Here is a 13761-nt window from a genome sequence, read left to right on the forward strand (position 1 = left end):
CAGTCTTTATTTATTACATTGATATCCCAGCTTTTTCTCCAAGGAGCTCAAGGTGATGTACGCAGTGCTTTTTTTCTTTTTAAAAAATGTTTAGGGGTACTCAAGAAAACCACCATTTTATAGTTCAAATGGGGAAAAATAAATACAGTAAATGGACAAAAGTACAAAGATCCACAAAATGTTTAGGGGTGTGCGTACTTTTGCATCCCCCCAGAAAAAGAGCACTGGGTGTACGGGGTTCTTCTCCTCCTCATTTCCCCCCCTGCGACAACCCTGTGAGGTAGGCTAGGTTGCGAGGCAAGGACTGGCCCAAGAGTCACCCAGTGAGCTTCATGGCTGACTGGGGATCCTGGGTTTTAGTCTCCAACACTCTAACCACTGTACCACACTGACTTTAAGTTGTTTATGGCTTTAAATACTAACGCGAGCACATTGAATCGGCAAACATTTTTTAAATGGGTTATACAGTCATACCTCGGGTTGAATACGCTTCAGGTTGAGCGCTTTTGGCTTGCGCTCCGCAGCGACCCGGAAGTAACGGAACGCTTTACTTCTGGGTTTTGCCGCTCGTGCATGCACAGACGGTCAAAATGATGTCACGCGCATGCACGGAAGTGGCGAATCGGGTTGTGTTTGCTTCAGGATGTGAATGGGGCTCTGGAACGGATCCTGTTCGCATCCTGAGGTACCACTGTACAAACTTTAAATGAAAACTTGGCCAACAGCCAATAATCTGGCCACTGCATTTTGGACCAGCTGAAGTTTCTGAGTTGTCTTCAAGGGCAGCCCTGCCCAGAGAGCATGTTGCAGCAAAATAGTGTGAAGGTCACAGGGCGACCTTGGGCCAGTTGCAACCCCTCAGCTTAAACTACCTCACAGGCTTGGTGTGAAGATAAAATGTGCAATGGATGTGGGGAAAGGAAAGCTATTTAAAGAGGAGTGGAAAAATTTTGTCGAATATTTTGAAAACAATTGTGTATAGTTGGAAATGTTGGCAGCATTAAAGTTAAATTCTGCAGAATGATATATATTGAAGTAACGTAAGATAGGGAAATAGAATCGGATGGATATAGCAAAATATGCAGGAATGGTGGAATAAGTTAAATGAACCTTGGAAGGGGAGGGAGGGAATTTAATGAATATATGGTATAACAGAAGATGTTCAAATTGAAGTGTAAAATTCAAAAAGTTAATAAAAATTTAAAAATGCAAAGGAAAGCCAAGCCCTTTGGTGGAATGGATGGGGAGAGGAATATGAAAAAGAAGAACAAATCGCATGCACCTTCTCATTATCTTCCTGGCTTTCAAAGATGATAGTGGAGCAAGCTAGCCAAAATGTGGGCTGTGGAGTCTGAGAGGGCTTCCTTTAGCATTTATGGCGGAAGAAACTTGCAAACCTGTAAGCTGAGAGAGTCTTAGGATGTGCACATGCCATACATTAAAAGCACAGATGGTATGCAACTGCACTTTGCTCAGAGTAGACCTAATTTCAGTGGTTCTACTCTGAGTAAAACTTTGTTGGATATCTATATCATCCTGGGAATTGTAGTTTGTTGAGCTATGTGAGGGGTAAACTGCAGTTCCCAAGATGCTTAGCAGAAAGCCATGTGCCTTCAACGTACAGCTTGCATGCAGCCTTAATATCAACAGATGCTGGAGGATTCACAAGGCAAGTCAAAGCAACAGAGTCATCAGCTTGTCTTGGCATCACATTGTATAAAAACAAAGAGCCTAAATTCCTTCCATATCACTTGCCCATCACCAGCTTTCTCCAGTCTCTTGAGATCAGACTTGTTTCCCAAGATCTTTTGGGAGAGAGTGCTTGCCAATCACTCTGTTCAGAGAAACTTGGCTGATCTTCTGGGGCGTATTTCTGGAGCTCTTTCAAGAAAGCCAAAAAACACCTGCATCCTAAAAAGAGGTTTGTGTGTGTGTGTTTGATATTTGTGTATAAGCACCACACATTTACTGAGCTGCAAAAAAAGGGAAGCAATTCAATAAATTAAAACAGATCTTTTTTTTCAAAATAATCCCTGAGTCTCAACATTAATGGTTAGGTAGTTGACGATGATATCCTGCCACCATTTTTTTTTTTGTAACCATATCATTATCATTTATTGACTTAAATATATAGAGAGATTTATATATATATCTGCAGCTTTCCCCTCTCCCCCAAACCCTGCCCAGCTGGGGCTCAGTTCTTGCTTTTCGCTTTCTGTTTCCCCGAGACATAGGGCAGCACCGTTTGAGTGCTTTTGTCCGACACTGTTTGGGTGCTGCTGTTCCGCGTCAGCTTCCGCTGCTGAGCGCTACTCAGATGAGGCGACCGCCGCAGTGTGGCCTTGACGGCGGGCGCCGCCTTGAGTGTCGTCTCGCTCAGCTCCTCGGGAGGGTCCTCGGGAGGCGGGACATTGTCTGCTTCCTCGTCGTCGTCGCAACACAGGGCGTGATAGAGGACTTTGTCACTGAAGCGCACTCGTTCCCGTGTCCCAGGTGTCCTCTGGTGCTGGGCTTTGTGGCTCAGGGCAGAGCTGAAGGCCTCCTCGCTGGAAGAGTCTGGGGTCTCCACCCGGGGTCCATTGGGGGTCAGCACCCCGCCATTCATCAGCCGGTAGTCAGGCTGGCGCCCTGGCTGCTGCTCTGAGCCATCGCCCGAATCGGACGGGGTGGAGGCTTCCAGGAAGGAGCAGAACTCCCAGCTGTCGGAGAGGATATCTGAGGTCATGAAATCGAGGTGCCCGAGGTCAAACATCCCACCTCCCTTCTCGCTGCTGGATGTGCTGCTCACGGTGGCTGTGGTCCAGTCGTCCGGCTCCAGCTCAAACTCAAAGTCCGAAGTCAGTTTGTCAATCTGGCTCACCACCTTGGGGAGAAAGAGAGGGAGAGGGGTCAGGGAGCGGCTGCCAGCAGATTGGGTCACTCCCACCAGCTTCTTCAGCATTAAGGTAAAGGTAAAGGTACCCCTGCCCGTACGGGCCAGTCTTGACAGACTCTAGGGTTGTGCGCCCATCTCACTCAAGAGGCCTGGGGCCAGCGCTGTCCGGAGACACTTCCGGGTCAAGTGGCCAGTGTGACATCACTGCTCTGGCGAGCCAGAGCTGCACACGGAACGCCGTTTACCTTCCCGCTAGTAAGCGGTCCCTATTTATCTACTTGCACCCAAGAGTGCTTTCGAACTGCTAGGTTGGCAGGCGCTGGGACCGAGCAACGGGAGCGCACCCCGCCGCGGGGATTCGAACCGCCGACCTTTCGATCGGCAAGCCCTAGGTGCTGAGGCTTTTACCCACAGCGCCACCCGCGTCCCATCTTCAGCATTTCGAGACCTTAATTCCATTGACTGATTATTATTTTTTATTTTTGTTAACATCTTTACTGAAAGTTCAAAAAGTACACAGCTATAGGGGCACTAAACAAAGGTAAAGGTAAAGGGACCCCTGACCATTAGGTCCAGTCGTGGACAACTCTGGGGTTGCGGTGCTCATCTCGCTTGATTGGCCGAGGGAGCCGGCATACAGCTACCGGGTCATGTGGCCAGCATGACTAAACCACTTCTGGCGAACCAGAGCAGCGCATGGAAATGCCGTTTACCTTCCCACCGGAGCGGTACCTATTTATCTACTTGCACTTTGATGTGCTTTCAAACTGCTAGGTTGGCAGGAGCAGGGACTGAGCAATGGGAGCTCACCCTGTTGCGGGGATTCAAACCGCCAACCTTCTGATCGGCAAGTCCTAGGCTCTGTGGTTTAACCCACAGCGCCACCCATGTCCCTGCACTAAACATGGTGAGACGTAAATAAAAGAGAGAGAAAGAAAAACAGAACCCGTTTAGAAGGAAAAATAAAAGGGGTAGGGGGGAAAACCCCAAACTGTATACTTTACAAGGTTGTTGTTGTACTTCACCAGATCTTAACCCAGTGCTTTCTTTCTGGCGGGATGCAGGGGTACACATCCTCTAAACATTTTGTGAATCTATGTTTGGCCTCATTGAGGGGCAGTATTTCAATACGAGTAGGAAAATGAGTATACCCCTAAACACCTTTTTAGAAAAAAAAGCACTCTCTTAACCTATTACAGTATTTGTAAGAATGATGTTTGGAATCCATTCTCATAATTCCATTGACTGATTGATTCCCAAAAGTATTTACATAGCATCGTAACATAAAGTTGTATTTATAACCCCATCTTTTTCACTGGAACAGTCTGAGACAGAAGAGGCCATGCAAAGCGCTGATTAACTGGGAGCCCATCTGCACTATATATTTTAAGCAGTTTCATACCACTTTAAACTGCCACTGCTTCCTTAAATAGCCCCATGGGAACTGCAGATCTACAATACCCGGAGTGGTTTAACAATCAATGCCTCTTCCCAGGGAATTCTGGGAATTGTAGCTCTGGGATGGGAACGGTGTGTGTGTGTGTGTGATAACAACTCCCAGTATCCTCTTAACAGGCTATACTTCCCAAGTTGCCTTGGGGGATGGCCCAACTGTTTTAAGTGGGATGATACTTCTTTAAATGCATAGTGCAGGTGGGGCCTGGGTTTCTGTGACATCGGGAAGAGCCCTGCTCATAAGTTAGACCATTTGCCCATCTAACTCAACGTTATTCGCAAGGAGCAGAGGTAGATCTTCAGGGTTTGAGATGGCGCTGTCTCCCAGCCCCCCTTAGGGAAGCCAGGGATAGAATCTTGATGATTTTGCATGCAAAGCATGAGTTCTGCTGCTGAGTTTTGCTCCTTTCTTTTCTCTCCCTGGGGCAGACAAGAGACAAACAACTGGAGGTTTGTTTTGTTGTTGTTTTTTAAAAAGAAAAGGTGCTGTGACTTTTTAAAATAAAAAAGGTATAATAGTACAAATAGCCTTTTCAATCCACCTGAAAAGACAAACAGTTCATCAGAAGCATGGGAGAGAGAGGGAGAGCTGAAAGCAGGAAGCGATAACCTTTAGCAGTGGAAGGTATGTCTGGCAACTGAAGAGGACAGGCTGAGCTTATTATGGTTTAGTTCAGGGGTCAGCAAACTTTTTCAGCAGGGGGCCGGTCCACTGTCCCTCAGACCTTGTGGGGGGGCCAGACTATATTTTGGAGAGAGAAAAATGAACCAATTCCTATGCCCCACAAATAACCCAGAGATGCATTTTAAATAAAAGTACACATTCTACTCATGCAAAAACATGCTGATTCCTGGACTGTCCACGGGCCGGATTGAGAAGGCGATTGGGCCGCATCTGGCCCCTGGGTCTTAGTTTGCCTACCCATGGTTTAGTTATTAAATTTCTATACTGCCCACCATCCCAGGATCACAGGATGGTTTACAATATAAAAACTCAAAACAAATAAAAAAACAATACCCACCACACTATAAAAGGCCGTAAATTATTTAATTAGCCAAAGGCCTGGGAGAGGACGATTATTATTATTTTTTGCCAGGCAGCTGAAGATCTGTAATGACGGTGCCAGGTGAGCCTCTTTGGGAAGAGCATTCCATTCTGTCACCTCCTTTTGGCCAGACTTTAAAACCCTACACTAACCAGAAGAGCTCTGCTGGACACCACAATGAGGATGCAATGGAGGTGGCAAAGTATGCCTTCTTTGCCGCCTTCACTCCTAACATGAGTTGGGCAGATGGTATGTTGGGACAGCCCCGTGGGCAGGGCAACAAGGCAGTGGTGTAGCATGGGTTGTCAGGGCCCGGGGCGGGGCAGAGTGGGGTGGGGAGGGAAATGGATGGAGTACACATGCACATTCAGCTCCTAATATCACCCAGGTGATCTCAGCCACAAAAATAAGAAAATAAGAATCGTTCCATTGTCTGGAGAGGTCACTTTCTGGTTTGTATGGATTAGCTATTTTCAATGGAGTCCAGCAATGGAAGGGTGCAGCACCGAGTGTTGAAATTTTGGAGCCCTGTGCCTGCCCCCCCATGCTATGCTACTGCAGTAAGGTGGACAGTAAAGCAGCAGAATCTGTAACCTGTCTCAATTGTCCACAGACAGCTTTCCAGGCCATGTGGCCAGCATGAGTAAAACACTTCTGGCACAACAGAACACCGTGATAGAAACCAGAGCACATGGAAATGCTGTTTACCTTCCCTCCTCAGCGGTACCTATTTATCTACTTGCACTGGCATGCTTTTGAACTGCTAGGTTGGTGAGCAATGGGAGCTCACCCCGTTGCAGGGATTCAAACCACCAACCTTCTGATCAGCAAGCCCAAGAGGCTCAGTGGTTTAGACCACAGCCCTACAAGATGGATGGGTCCACAGTCTGACTCTGTATAAAGGCAGCTTTCTGTATTTTCTACATACAGTGAGACAACTCACGCTGGCTCTTGATTTTATGTACATCTACCCACACTCTGAGAATGATGAAATATCTTATTGCTTGTACCAACTTTCCTCAGTGTGGGTTTGTGTATTCCAACGATTTATTTTTTACATGCTTTGTCCCTGTGTGTGTTATCAGGCACCACCTATTCTGGGGAATTAATATCCCACGTGCAATTCTTTGAGATGCTTCTAATTGCATAGATCTGTAGTGTTACAAGCAGGCATAACTTTGTGGTTGTTTTTTTTTTTTTTTGATATTCTATACCAGTGTGATATTATCACACCTCCAACATGGGTGTTGTACCATTCCCGCTATTTACAATGCTCAGGCAGTGAGTGTTGTTACTTATGTAGCCAAAACAGCACCACCCACGCACAAGAGGAAGGGATCTTCTGACTTCAGGGAATCCCTAAATATGGAGATTCCCTATGCAATTGATGTAGCTGTCTTATTAGGAGTTTTCAAAGCATAGAGAACCTCAAGATTTAGACAGTATTTGGAGGAGAATGCTACAAGGATGAGGCGCCAAGGTATAAACTGGCCCTCAGTGTTGTATTTCAAGCTAGCATAATATTACAATGCCAGCAACATGGCCCATCAATAGCCCTTTCCTCCATGAATTTGACCAATCTTCAAGCCACCTCTCTTTTAAAGCCATCAGTCCTGCAGGAGCGAGTTCCATAGTTTATCTATGCACTGAGTGACATACTTTCATTGATCCATCCTCAATCTTCCAACATTCAGCTCCTTGGATGTCCCTGAATTCTAGTGTCATGACAACAGGAGAAAAAACTTTTCTCCATCAACTTTCTCCATGCCATGCATAATTGTATAAACGTCTGTCATGTTGCCTCATACTTGCTTTTTCCCTGCACTAAAGGTAAAGGGACCCCTGGCCATTAGGTCCAGTCGTGGCCGACTCTGGGGTTGCGGCGCTCATCTCGCTTTATTGGCCAAGGGAGCTGGCGTGCAGCTTCCAGGTCATGTGGCCAGCATGACTAAGCTACTTCTGGTGAACCAGAGCAGCGCACGGAAACACCGTTTACCTTCCCACCGGAGCGGTACCTATTTATCTACTTGCACTTTGACGTGCTTTCGAACTGCTAGGTTGGCACTTAAAAGTCCCAAATGCTGCAACCTTTCTTCATAGGGAGTCCTCCATCCCCTCAATGCAATGCAGGAATCTTTTTTTGCCCAAACCCAAGACCCTGAAATTATGAGTCTCATGCTCTACCGACTATGCAGGATGAAACAGCTTTGAAGAAATAGTTCCACGTGATTCAGGCATTACATGATTCCCCTCCTTTACTCTCCCATCTGTTGTTGTTATGGGCTTAGATTGCTGACGAAGGCCTAATGGAACCTGGGTAATGTCCCTATTGCACCATGAAGTTCTTGGGATAGTCAACAACTCTTCAGCTTAACCTACCTCACAAGGTTGGTGTGAAGATGATGATGATGAGGAGGAGGAGGATTTATCTGTTGCTTGTTATGAAGTTACACGGGACACGGGTGGCGCTGTGGTCTAAACCACAGAGCCTCTTGGGATTGCCAATCGGAAGGTTGGCAGTTCGAATCCCTGTGACGGGGTAAGCTCCCGTTGCTTGGTCCCAGCTCCTGCCAACTTAGCAATTCGAAAGCACATCAAAGTGCAAGTAGATAAATAGGTACCACTCCGGTGGGAAGGTAAACAGCATTTCCATGCACTGCTCTGGTTTAGCCAGAAGTGGCTTAGTCATGCTGGCCACATGACCTGGAAAAACTGTCTGCGGACAAACATCAGCTCCCTCAGCCAGTAAAGCAAGATGAGCGCCGCAACCCCAGAGTTGTTCGCGACTGGACTTAACTGTCAGGGGTCCTTTACCTTTTGTTTGTTTGTTATCAATTTGTCCTAGAGACTTTCAGAACAGAAACTAAGCACACCACTGCGCTACTTGTTGGAGCTCATAAAATACTGCTATTACTGCCATTTAATTACCACAGAACCAGACATTGATAATAACCAGTTGAAAGAAAAAAGTTCCTGCCTCAAAACTCGCAACCTAGCGAAGGCCACACAATTAAAATACCGCTTAGGCTGTGTCAGGGAACTGCCATCGGAGCGGGAGGTGGAGAGGAGGCTCCCGGACGATGGTGGAGAAGGTCCTAGTAGGAGGAGGGATAGCCCATCCTCTGGGGAAGGTAATCAGCGCAACACCAGTGGAGAAGGGGAGGAGATGGAGGAATAGGAGAGGTGGCTCCAGGACTCTTCGCAGGAGAACAGCGGAGAGGGTACTAGTACTCTGTTGCCCACACCCACCTTGCGCAGAAAACTTTCGCGCAGGCAAAGTAGGAGAAGACTGGGCGTCAAACAGCTTCTATGCTGGAAGCGGTTTAAGAAACGCCCACTGACGGATTCTGCCAGTGACTGAGGCAGCCACGGAACTTGAGGCTGTCCTGAAGGAAAGGGTTCAACCATGCAACCTAGCCAGGAGTAAAGGCAACTTACGCACGAGCAACCCCTAGAACCATTCAGGCTGCAAAGTTCCATATACAGTACCAGCATTCCTCAGTGCTGGTCAACGTGATCGATGTTCTCCATGGTATATGGCAGCCTTCCCCAACTTGGTGCCCTCCAGATATTTTGGACTACAACTTCCACTAGCCGTAAGGCAGTTGTAATCCAAAACATCTGGCTGCTGCCCGGCTGGGAATCACAGGCGTATATCATGGAGAACATCAGTTGGATTTCCAACCAAGCATGCAAGCGACTCTTGGAGCATCAGTAATGCAACTGCCGTTTCCCTTCCCTTCCTCGCCCAACCATAAACATTACACGTATGCAAACCACCACCATGGCCACCACAAGTCAGTAGCCCTTGGGGGGGCTTCTGGTTGCATTCCTTCAAATGCCCAGTAGATGGGGATGCTTATCTGCCAAGCCAAGCAGAGCTGATCGCTTCTGGGAGAGGAATAAGGCTTTTAACAATTGCCTCAAGTATACCCTGAGCTTGTTTGTGAGTAATTCCTTTCTGAGCATCCTCATATCCCCCCAAAAGGAAGATCGTGAGCATGCATGCAGTCCGAGAGTCATGTTCAATGCTTTTCACATTGCAGCAAAGCCACAGGCTGGCAACTGCCCCAATGGGGATTGCCATGAAATAGCAGAGGGGCAAGTCTGCCATGCTCCAGAAAATGCAATGGATGAATGCAATGGTTAAGCACTTGGTCAGCTTTTGTCAACCTGGTGTCTTATCTGGGTTGTAGACCCATTGAGATTAATGCCCGTGAGTAACTTGGGCCCATCCAATTCAATGGGTCTGCTCTGAGTAAAAGTTAGCTGAATACAACCCCATATGGACCTGGAGGATCCAGAAAGCTGTTTGTGCCAGCTGGCAAAGGAGAAGAGGGAAGGGAGCGCCCAGCAAATCTATATGCAGGTCTCTGCCTAACAGCCTAATGGATCTTAGGGCCTATGAGCTTCCTCAGGACTGGGAAGGGGAAAGAAGCACCGGTTGTGGCTCATTGGCACTCTCTTTATTTTTCCAGTATGCTTTTTGCTCTGTTGCTGCTGTGGACAAGTGGTGAGAGATTCCTGCATTGCAGGGGGTTGGACTATGTTTGTGGGCAATGATCCTGCCACTCTACTTGGGTTGAGAGCCTGGATTGGTTGGAGAGTAAGGGGGAGGCGAAAGGAGTTAAGTTACCCAAAAGCCAAGGCGAGTGAGAATCTGCTGTCATGGAGAAAGGCCCCCTTTGGGTTAGAGACATAGAGGGAGGCAGTGGGCTGCCGTAAGTGGGGAAAGACCTGTTTGAATGTCTCGTTTGGTTCCCCCCCTAGGCATTCGGTTAAACTTGAAATATTAATTTTTGCTATTGTGGTTTTGCTTCTTTCCCTTATGACGGAATTGCTATTTATGTTATTTTGTAATTTTTGTCTCTCGTTTTTCTCTGTTTATTTGGATTACTCTGTAACCTGCTCTGCGACTAAAAACATTCCACGAAGAATAGGCTATAAATACTGTACAGTAAATAAATCAATAACAATAATAAAAATGTGTTTTGGACAAGTGGCTCTCATCTGCCCCAGCCATCACAGCCAGTGGGGGCTGATGGGAATTGTAATCCAAACCTGTGGAGGGGCTGTGAGGTTTTTTTGGGAGGGTGTCAGTCAGTATGATGCCTGAGTCCCTTCTAATCCCTGGGATCCTGGATCCAGCAAGGGTTAAAAATCTAATGAAGGATCAAGGATCCCTTTGTTGAACTAGTGGGGCAAGTTTCTTTGTGAGTTAATGGCCCTAAAGACTGTAATGAAAGACAAAAGGGTAGGCCCTCTCCCTCACCTGGCTGGTAGTGGGGAGACAAGAGACATGCAGTTGTGTGTGAGAGAGGGGAGGCTGCAGGCATAAACTAGGGAGACAGAGTCATGCTTGATTTCTGCTCAGATCCAAGGCTGTGACTGTGGGAGAAGAAAAGATCATCTGGAGTGTTAATGCTGTGAGCCCCTCCATCTTAGGCTCAGGTTGTAAAGGTAAAGGTAAAGGGACCCCTGACCATTAGGTCCAGTCATGACCGACTCTGGGGTTGCTGTGCTCATCTCTCTTTACCGGCCAAGGGAGCCGGTGTACAGCTTCCGGGTCATGTGGCCAGCATGGCGAACCAGAGCAGTGCACGGAAACGCTGTTTACCTTCCTGCCAGAGCGGTACCTATTTATCTACTTGCACTTTGACGTGCTTTCGAACGACTAGGTTGGCAGGAGCAGGGACCGAGCAACTGGAGCTCACCACGTCATGGGGATTTGAACCGCCGACCTTCTGATCAGCAAGTCCTAGGCTCTGTGGTTTAACCTACAGCACCACCCTAGGCTCAGGTTGTATATATGTGTAAATAAACCATACACAGTGGTACCTCGGGTTAAGAACTTAATTCGTTCTGGAGGTCTGTTCTTAGCCTGAAACTGTTCTTTAGCTAATGGGGCCTCCTGCTGATGCCGCACTGCTGACGCTCGATTTCTGTTCTCATCCTGAAGCAAAGTTCTTACCCCAAGGTAATATTTCTGGATTAGCGGAGTCTGTAACCTGAAGCGTCTGTAACCCGAGGTACCACTGTATCCTAAAGACACCAAGTCTCCACTGTCCCTCATTCCAAGGAAACCAAACCCTGAAGAAGTGGCTGCAACCCCTAGAATCTTGCGGTGCTTGGAGATTGGGGTGCTTTGGTAACAGAGGGTACCAGGCTGGCAAAGACTAAACTTAGCTATTCATGAAAGCACTTGATACATTTTGAGACAACAGAAGAAGAAATGCATCAGGACATTGATAGCTTTCAACAGACAGTGACTGGCTCCCAATAGTTCATTTCTTTGATTTTTGCTTTTAAAAAGTGTGTATTGCTTACAAGATGAAAAAGAGGAGCGCAGTAGATGAAATTTATGCAGGGTCCCCCCCCCCCTGCTTGCTCTTATGCAGAGGGTATGGTTATGCAATTAATTGAACAGGCAATCAGGGGGAATTTAAATCAAATAACGTTCCCAGTCAGAGCACATTATAGGCCTCATATGAAGAGTTAGCACGCAAAGCTCTGACAAGGTGGAGGTTGAAAGCTTCCTGGAGGAGAGGGCTGGCGTGAGAGAGAAGGGAAACACCTGAGAGACTTCAGCTTGAGCTTGTTCCCCCTCAGGTATTTATGGGAGCCACCGCTCAGAGGTGCAAGAAGTCTTGATCATGAATCAGCCGAGCAATCCCTGTTGACCCTATGCTGTGCTGCACTCTGGTTCCGGTTGGGTGTGGCAGTTTTTGTATACCTGACGTAATGGCATGCGAGTTGTGCATTTTAAACTGTGAAGCGTTATAGTCTTGTTCACATTCATTATGGTAGATTGTACACCCTTTGCGGTAGAATTCTTAATTTGATTATGTGTAGCACAGTGTATGCTGATATGTAAATAAATTCACTGAATGGCAGTTTTGTGTCGCTCGCCTTGAACGCCAACTTTCCTGTAGCAAGTTTTGTTTGCCCTTTCCCCCTCCCTATGGGATGGCATTAACTATGCCAGCTCCAGGGCACCAGCTCTAGGGGAAGGGTCAAAGCTCAGCAGCAGACCAACTTCCTTGCATGCACAAGGTCCCAGGTCAATCCCCACCATCTTCAGGTATGCCTAGAAAATATTGGACATTTGAGAATCATCATCATTGTGAAGCACAATGCAAATGAAACACAATGCAAATTGTGAATGGGCTGGGGGAGTCATCAGTTACTTAGATGACTTGAAAGAGGTTTAGAGACATTCATGGATGATGAGGCTATCAACCAGGTGGACATTTCTTCTGACCCAAAAGGACTCCGAACTGCACAAGGCAGACTGTGTCACCAGTAAATGCATGGGTACCATTGGATATAGTCAGTGGGATAGCTATCTTGAAGATCCACAGCTTAGTGGTGGGGCATCTGCTTTGCATGTAGAAAGTCTCAGGTTCAAAGCCCAGGTAGACATGAGAGAGACCCCATCCGAAACCCTGGAGAGCTGCTGGCTGTCATTGTAGACCAGGCATAGGCAAACTCGGCCCTCCAGATGTTTTGGGACTACAACTCCCATCATCCCTGACCACTGGTCCTGTTAGCTAGGGATGATGGGAGTTGTAGTCCCAAAACATCTGGAGGGCGAGTTTGCCTATGCCTGTTGTAGACAATACTGAACTAAATGGCCCAAGGATATGACTCAGCCCAAGGCAACTTCCTATGTATGTCCCATGAAAGGTCACATAAGTATTCCAGCCCCGTCTATTTGCTCCCTCTTGTAATCATTATGCATTATGTTTTCATTATGCACATCCATCATTGGTCAGTGCTGACACTGCACTCAAGGAGAGTGAGTCTGAAGTTCAACCGTGTAGTTGTAGCATTGCTCTCCTGCACCGGGCAGTTCAGACGCTCAAGGAGAAAGTGACTAGGAAACTACAAGGCAATTAGCTATCCCTTAGCCATCACTTCTAGTTTGCAATCGTGGGAGATTTAGGGACTTGTTTGGCATGAGGCTGAATCTTCTGAACACCCCGGCACGCTAATAACCATCCAAGGGTGATTGCTTGTCCTCCATGGATCTGACTAATCCTCTTTGAAAAGTCAATTATCCTATTGGCCTTCATAAGATGCCACTGAGCGTCACAGGTAGAGAGGTGTGTGTGCATGTGTGTTTCTGTGCTTGCGCAATATGAAATGCAGTGACAGTTACTTAAAAGTGTCTTGTTAAATCAACTGCCTGTACATTTCACTGAGTCCCTCTTAGATCTACTTTTATGGCAGAAAGCAAATATACTAGCTCCCCGTCCCTGGTAACAGCACCATTAATTATCTTATTGTATCTTCAGTCGGTGTACTTCTTTGACTTGTAAGCTCTCTTAGCTCTTCATTTTACAAGAATATTCTCTTTTCAGGTATTACATGTCCATAATGTTC

At 47.0% G+C, this 13761-nt stretch overlaps 1 protein-coding gene across 1 annotated transcript in view; it reads right to left on the reverse strand.

Moving 5' to 3' along the window:
• Positions 1–1540: 1540 nt before the first annotated feature.
• The window catches only part of INSYN1 (inhibitory synaptic factor 1), a 125258-nt gene continuing 113037 nt past the window's right edge, over positions 1541–13761 (reverse strand). Inside the window, exon 3 of the mRNA XM_083413196.1 lies at positions 1541–2863. Within this exon, the coding sequence (XP_083269322.1) occupies positions 2195–2863 (669 nt within the window). The 3' untranslated portion in view covers positions 1541–2194. The remainder of the gene's footprint in view (positions 2864–13761) is intronic.

This window comes from Podarcis tiliguerta, assembly GCF_965153285.1.
Source record: "Podarcis tiliguerta genome assembly, chromosome: 14".
NCBI classification, from domain to species: domain Eukaryota; kingdom Metazoa; phylum Chordata; class Lepidosauria; order Squamata; family Lacertidae; genus Podarcis; species Podarcis tiliguerta.